The 7,942-nt window shown below is 35.8% G+C and overlaps 1 protein-coding gene and 1 long non-coding RNA gene across 2 annotated transcripts; one reads left to right on the top strand and one right to left on the bottom strand.

Annotated features, from left to right (window-relative positions):
* Positions 1-1,621: 1,621 nt before the first annotated feature.
* On the top strand, positions 1,622-2,800 carry LOC132612125 (uncharacterized protein At2g29880-like). The gene is made up of 4 exons (XM_060326460.1): positions 1,622-1,626; positions 1,820-2,138; positions 2,198-2,441; positions 2,499-2,800. The coding sequence occupies exons 1-4, from the start codon at positions 1,622-1,624 to the stop codon at positions 2,798-2,800; spliced, it is 870 nt and encodes a 289-aa protein (XP_060182443.1).
* A 2,688-nt stretch (positions 2,801-5,488) lies between these two features.
* On the bottom strand, positions 5,489-7,408 carry LOC132611372 (uncharacterized). The gene is made up of 3 exons (XR_009571609.1): positions 7,258-7,408; positions 6,650-6,697; positions 5,489-5,641 (listed from the first exon to the last, which is right to left on the bottom strand). It is a non-coding gene; the product is annotated as an uncharacterized LOC132611372 (long non-coding RNA).
* Between the last annotated feature and the right edge of the window lie 534 nt (positions 7,409-7,942).

The following is a 7,942-nucleotide window of genomic DNA, read 5'->3' as shown; positions in this document are numbered from 1 at the left end:
TTAGTCCATATGTAGTTCAACTTGCTGGAGAAGAGTATCCCTCTTTTTTTCGGGAATAATTTTGAATTTTACCGGTGTGTATCCGATCGGTTGCTTTTTTGTTTGTTTGTTTGTAAAATAGGCAGATTGTGGCTGAGTCTGCTATCGGATAGCTTCCAAGTCCTGGCCGGAGAGTTTGACTCTCATGGGCACCCTATCTTGACCGGTTGAGTAAGAAAAGTTCCACGTTTGCTTCGCAATTCGACCGGATCTGGTTCAGCAAGCTGGCTCTTTTTTGGAGGTTGTGCACCTGCTTTTGAAATTCGCCAATATTGCAGATGTCTTTATGATATTTGCTTGAATGGCCCTCTCGTCAGTTTATATGAATGAATGGCCTTTTTGGCAGTTTGTATGAATGAATGACCCTCTTGGCAGTATGTATAAATGAATGACCCTCTCGACAATATTTATGAATGAATGGACCTCTCGGCAGTATGTATGAATGGCCCTCTCGGCAGCAGGAAAGTAAATGTGGAATGGCCCTCTTGGAAGTTTGTATGAATGGCCCTCTCGGCAACAGGAAAGTAAACGTGCAATGGCCCTCTTGGCAGTATGCATGAATGACCCTCTCGGTAGCAGGAAAGTAAACCTGCAATGGCCCTCTCGGCAACAGGAAAGTAAAAATGTGATGGAGTGAAAAATATGGCCCTTTTGGTTGGATAATCTTTCTTTCGTTCGTAGCGTGGGCTGTGACCCTCATGGTTGGACATGCCCTTTCATTTTTGTCGTAACCCTTTTGGCCGAATATGTCTTCATGCTCATTCGTTCTTTGTGTGGCCCTTGTGGTCAGATAGGTCTTTGTAGTTCATTCTTTGTATGACCCTGTTGGTGGAATACTTCTTGGCCATTCATTTGCTTTGTTGACCCTTTTGGTCGAATGTATTTTTTACGCTCATTGTCCTAACCCAATTTTAGAAGGGAATTGGGTGTAATTGGAAGGGTGTAATTACACTCTCCAATTCTCGGGGGGAGGGGGGGGGGGGGGGGGGTTGAGAATTGGGTGTAATTACACCCTGTAATTACATGCCTAACTTTTCAGATTCTATCTTTTTTTGGTCAAATCATCTGGAAAACAGAAGGACATATCATTTCTTTCCAACAAGCAGCAACGGTGCTCTTCACTTCAACCCCGAGGTAAGATCTTTTCTTTCCCCTTTTTTATTTCATATGTTTGATTTCTTGGTAGCTAATTTATGTATCTAATCTTTGTATTTTCTCCTACATCTTCCTGAAGAATAGAATACAAGAACTAATATATTCTCTAATTTCTGATAATAATATAAGAAATACATGTTACCTTCTCAAAAAAAAAAAAAATATAAGAAATATTTTTTTTGAAATATTAAAATTTATTTACCTAGGCCTAGTCTCAGGTAGATTATTATTTGATAAAAAATATGTTGATGAGATATCTCAGTACGACCTATGTACATTCTTTTTTTCTTTTTTTTTTCTTTTAGCATAGGTATGCTCTACAAACATTCTTTAGCTCTAAAATTAGCAAGATCCTCACGGTTTTTACGATGCTATATGACGTTGGATGATATTAGGGGAAAACTTGATTCAGTTTTAATTGACTACAATGAGGTGAGCTTTTGGTTGAATGGCATTCTTTGTATTTTAAATTATTAGCTTCTAAACAGTGAGTCTTGATGGTGCAAATGTCAAATAGGTTAGTTAAGCTAGAGTGCAAAGGGGAACTTGTTTAAATATTGTCTGTATTTGTGCAATGGGTAACAAATAAATTAGGTAACTTTCCTTTATAATTTCATTTATGTAGGATGACAATTAGACAACCACCTAAGGTTGGAAAACCATACGCCAAATGGAGTGAAGTTCAAGACGAACATTTCATTTATTTTATTGCTGAACAAGTTAAGTTAGGAAGAACGCAACAAGGAGGATTAACGACCGAAGGATGGGATGGTGTAGAAAGAGAAATGAATAAGCTATACGGGGACAAGTTAGATAAGACTAAAATGAAAAATAGGATGAGGACATTGAAGAAAACACGTGCTACTATGAAGAGAATGATACAACATAGTGGATTTGGGTGGAATGAAGAAACTCGAAAAGTTGATGCTGAAGATGATGTCTGGGTAGAGTTTGAATTTAAGTTATTCATTTTTATGATTTAAGACTATTGATTATATAATAGGCTCACCCAAAAGATGCTCAATATAGAACGAAAAAGTTGCCAGATTATAGTACTTTGGCTTTGATTTTTGGACATACCGTCGCTGATGGTAGGAGTGGGTGTGAAATTAATGATGTTGAGGATTTTCAAAATGAGTTTTCCGATGATGATATAACTACTGAAAAAGTTACTACACCTGCTTCTGAAGATGTGCAATTTGTGGACAATGACCATGGATGTTTTGATCAGAATATAAACTTTACGAGTAATGAAGTAACTCAATCATCTAGTCAAGATAAGAGAGCAGGAAAATGACGTTTAGCTGAGCAACCAACTTTGACATCACGTCCAAAAAGAATTAGAAACTATATTGGAAGCAGCTTGGCTAAATCTGTTGATAGATGGACATCAATAGCTGAGGAACAAATAAGGCTACAACATGAACCAAAAAACACGTCTGCGGAGAAATTAATGCCTTTGATATTGGAACTAGGCTTGTGTGATGAATGGAATATACAAATTATTGACCTCCTAACAAATGAGAGAAATGCTGAATTTTTTGGTGCTATGGCTCCAGAACTTCGGAAGAAATGGGCTATGAGCAAACTTGTTTTATTTGAGTGATGTCGTTAAAAGCATGTTTTGTTGTTTGAGTGATGTTATGGGCTAGTATCTTGTTCTCTTTTAGATTATATATTCCTAGAGTTTTGCTGGAAACTTATCATATGTTTTGTTGAAGTTTGACATGAAAATATTATGTTATCTCTTTTTTGTTTTGAATTTATGCTACATTTTGTTTCAAGTTGACATTATAAGAGTATTACGCTTTTTCCTATGCCATTACAGCTGGAAAATTAATTCTTTTCTATCTCAAATAAGATGGAAAATGAAGATCAATTCATGATGTTTCTTGCAAAATGTGTACTTTTAGTTAGCATTATTGGAAAATATTTAGGTGTTGGACCAAAAGAAAGAGTGCACGGGTCAGTTTTAACTGGAGCAGATTTTATTAAAGATTTGACTGAAGGACATCCTCGTGGATGCTATGACCTACTACGCATGAATGTTGGATGTTTCTTACAACTTGTAGATGAGATGAAAACAAGAGGTATATTAACTGATTCAAGAATGGTTAGAGTTGAGGAATAGTTGGCTATATTTCTATTTACGTTAGCTCATAATGAAAGGAATAGAGTTGTGCAAAATCGTTTTCAACATTCAGGAGAAACAATTAGTCGGTATTTTAACAAGTGCTTGAAAGCTTGTCTACTTTTAGGAAAACACTATGTTAAGCAGGCAGGAAGAAGTATCCCGCAAGAAATATCCTCTAATCCACTTTTATATCCTTGGTTCAAGGTTAGTTTTTAGCATTACATTTTACTTTTACTAACTAAAAGTTATTAATTATTCTGTCCTATATCTTAAAATCATTGTAAGCTTTTTGAAGGATTGTATTGGAGCTATAGATGGAACTCACATTCCTACATTAATTCCCGTGGAAGAGCAACTAAGATATAGAAATCGTAAAGGAGTTCTTTCTCAAAATGTCCTTATTGTGGTAGATTTTGATATGAGCTTTCAATACGTGCTTGCTGGTTGGGAAGGCTCTGCTTCAGATTCTAGAGTTTTAGGAAATGCTGTTTGGGAGAGATCAGAAAATAAGTTAAAAATTCAAAATGGTAATTTAGTGTTAATTCAGACATCCATTATTTATTTATTACTTTTCTAAATTATTTAAGTCGGTGCTTGTAATTTTGTAGGGAGATATTACATAGTTGATGTAGGCTATGCAAATACAAAGGGATTTCTAGCACCTTATCGTGGTGTACGCTATCATTTGAGAGAATGGAGCCAAACGCAAGCACCACAAAATGCTCGTGAACTCTTTAACTTGAGACATTCAAAACTTCGAAATGTCGTGGAGAGGACATTTGTTGTTTTGAAAAAAAAGATTCCCTATATTAATGACTCCTCCTCCATATTCCATCAAAAAACAAAGGTTGGATTGTGCTATCATGTTGTATACTTCATAATTTCATTCGTAAGTGGAACTGGGACGATTCATATTTTGAAGAACACGTGGAAGAGGAAATAGAAGATTCCCACAATTTGGATGATATTGATTCAGATTCAGATGAAGAAGAACTTGGATGAGGACCGACAGATGTTGACAAACAATATATGTGCAATCTAAGAGATGGGATAGCTCACCAGATATGGAATCATGAGCAATTAAGTAGAATAGCATATGTTGAAAGGGACAGAGTAGGTCATTGTCACTTGAAGTAAGGGTATAGCCACCAGTCTATTTTGTAAAATAGGTAGATGTAAGAGGTCGGCTAGAAAGAATTTAGAATTGGAAACTAATTAGTGCTTGAAGGTAAGAGTAATTAAAGGCTGCAAGGTTTATCAGTGTAAAACTTCATTGTATATCCTTTTCTCTGATGTTGGTAATTCAGATATTAGTCTATCATAATTTAATATTGGGAACTTGGGGTTAGCTTGTTGTGAATCTTGCTGTAATTTTCTCTTCTTCCTTTTTTTTTTTTTTTTTTTTTTTTTTTTTTTTTTTCTGTTGGTAAAAGTCGATCTATATGGTTTGTATGAATCACCTTGTTTTTCATGGAAAAAAATATTGGTTTTTTATCGGGTGTTAGATACTTGCATTGTATTGGAGCTCAGCTAATTCGGCTAAGTAATAATATTATTTATAGTTATTTAATATAATTTTGTAGAAAAATATTTATTTTAAATATATATATATATATATATATATATATATATATATACAGTAAAGCTTATTTATACGTTAATCTTTTTGTTTTTTTAGCTTAGCTGTGTAATTACATTTGTCCAACCAAACAAGACAGAGGGAATTACACTGTAATTACGCTCAAACAAACAGGTCATTGTAATTACTATACTGTGTAATTACCAGGCTGTGTAATTACCACCCTAGTAATTACACCAATTCCAATTACCAGGTGGCTTTCCAAATAGACCCTAAAAGACCAATTAGTGTCATTGTCTTCCCGTTTGGTGGCTGCTCTTGACGCTCTTCCTGTCACGACCCAACCCCGTAGGCCGCGACTAGTGTCCGTGTTGGACACTCGAACGTACCCAATAACCCAAACCAGCATATTAGCAGAATATATATATATATATGTAAGAGTCGATTAGCGTTACTAATTATCACAGATAAGCAGATTTAGCGCGTGGAAGCCGATAAGGCTATCACAGATCATATCAACCCAAAACATATACACAATCCACATGTATGTCTACAGACCTCTACAGATAGCAACAGAATCACAAGACGGGACAGGGCCCCGTCATACCCCTGAACCACATACATATGTACAATGGCAAAAGACTGTACCAAGACGCAGGCTCCGGACAACCGAGCACTCCAAGACAGCAGAATAGAATCCTAAGCGGGCGGATCGGTAAATCAGTCGTCTGTACCTGCGTGGCATGAAACGCAGCCCCCGAAGAAAGGGGGTCAGTACGGAATATGTACCGAGTATGTAAAGCATAAAGTACAATAAATAGAATCATAATCTGAACAGAGGGTACAGAATATAAGTACAGTAACCGGAATGTCAAAATGCTTACTCACAGAACAGAGATAATACATGTCAGAGCATATGCCATATCCGGCCCCCATTATGGGACTCGGTGAACAGAACGTGGTCGCCACCCCGTCACTGGCGCCACAACACAGCATACTCCAGAGTAGGGAATAGCTCCGTAACATATCATATCATATCAGAATGTGCACATATCAAACATATTCGATGGCCATATCATATCATATTATCATATATCAGAATGTGTGTACATGGCACAGCATACTCCACAACCCATGTACATGTATACCTGCCCCCTCACATCGAGGCACGGCGAACAATGCAGTGGAATACGCGTGATAACATATCCTGACCCGGGCTCAGTGAAAGCAGCATTGAGACATCCACGAGTGGATTAGTGAGAAACTAAATGCATATAATTAAATAAATTCCAAAACTCGATGGACAAATATATTTACGACATCCGAAGGCTCATAAATCAGTTTCGGGTCAATCAGAATTAGTATACGAAAGTTACGAACTTTTAAAGTACAGAACGTTCTAAAAACGTTTCAGAAGCTCTGTTTGGAAATTCAAGTAACAATCATATTAGGGAACTTTCAAATATCCTTATGGAGCCTTTAGAGTCATATGTACGTATCAGAATATATATCCAAGACTTTAGCCATATCAAATATTTTTCGAACAACATTCGGAAACATATCGAATAGAACTTCGGACATCATAAGTACGTATCAAACCATATGGAATGGCTTATGGAAGTCAAAGATATTGGCCATCCTAGTGGCTTTAAGAATTGGATTTTCTTTAAAAGCATACATATGTGTTATTTGTTCGTTTCATAAAGGTCATGCCAAAAGAAAGAAAGGTAGGCTTTACATACCTGTCAGTGACTATTCATGAATCCTTTTCGCCTCGTCGCCCTTTTAGCCTATTTATATAAAAGTAACGTTATCGTTAGTAACTATATTTTCTAGTCCACAATTCTATAACCCATTTCTTATTGAACCTACATTTTAGTTTATATATCCTCGTTTAGGGTTTTCTATTATCTAAAAATCTAGCGAAAATCCGGCAGCACTTCCCCTATACATTCGCCTATCCCAAATTTTCAATTGCTCTCCTGTTGACACAGACATACCAACAACAACATATGGATACAATCATATCTTCAATTCCTTCAATTCAACGAAAACAACAGCATATTCATATCAACAAAATTTCAACTTTAACTTTCTAATCCTTTCGCCATATAATCCATGATAACAACAACCATACCACTAATTAAACTTAATTTACCATAGCTAGTTTAAATTAGCCCCATACGGCTCAAACTCCACTTCCATATCAACATACACAACTCTTGCAATCTCTTTCACATCCACTAATTCATACAAAGACTAATCATCTTCTAAAATATGTAGGAGAATATTAAACCTTACCTTAATAAATTTGGCTAAAAAAATATACCGAGGAGAGAATATTTCTTACCTAATATGGCAAAAAAATAATCTTCTTCCACTTTACTTTCCTTTAAATAAAGCCCGGATTTAACGAACTCTAAGTTGAAACAACGAACTTGTTGTGTTGGGATCTATCCACTTGTTTTGCACAAAACCACGATCATAAAATCATAGCAGCAACTATCTATGAACTCCCTACCAATTTCCTAAGATTATAGTATTTTAATCTTTACGTGTAGATATATAAAACTACCCTACAGATATATATAGCACACTTTGTAAGCCTAATATTGTTATATATCCCTACAGTGGTAATTAGCTAGTAGGACAACTAAGCTAAATAGGAGGAAAACGTGGCCGCCCCTAGTCCAAAGTTATCCAAATATATATAAGACAAACATTAGGTAGAACCCACTTCAAGAATTTCTTATGTACCATTCTCATTTATATTATATCTAGAGCTTACTACTTAAGCCACCAACTGACACATGTCCCACTATGGCATGGATCAATCAGATTTGATCGTGTTATAGTGGGGTCCATTTAATACACTTAATTAATCTCTAATCTTCATTTAATAATCTAATCATGGTTAGTTAATTTCCCACTTTGGTAATGTTCCCACACTATTTGCAATTAATTAGTAAGCCGAGCAATAATAAATCAGGATTAAAAATCCTCGTCTCATATCTCAAGATTAATCTTGTCCTTAA

The sequence above is a fragment of the Lycium barbarum genome, chromosome 9 (assembly GCF_019175385.1).
Source record: "Lycium barbarum isolate Lr01 chromosome 9, ASM1917538v2, whole genome shotgun sequence".
Taxonomy (NCBI): Eukaryota; Viridiplantae; Streptophyta; class Magnoliopsida; order Solanales; family Solanaceae; genus Lycium; species Lycium barbarum.
Note: the sequence above shows the minus strand (reverse complement) of the source record. Positions and strands in the feature narration are given on the sequence as shown.

Bases quoted from the DNA above. Each gene is read 5' to 3' on its own strand.
- LOC132612125 (XM_060326460.1), top strand. The intron at 2,139-2,197 runs GTAGAGTTTGAA...ATTATATAATAG, and splicing joins ATGCTGAAGATGATGTCTGG to GCTCACCCAAAAGATGCTCA. The intron at 2,442-2,498 runs GTAATGAAGTAA...AATGACGTTTAG, and splicing joins TCAGAATATAAACTTTACGA to CTGAGCAACCAACTTTGACA.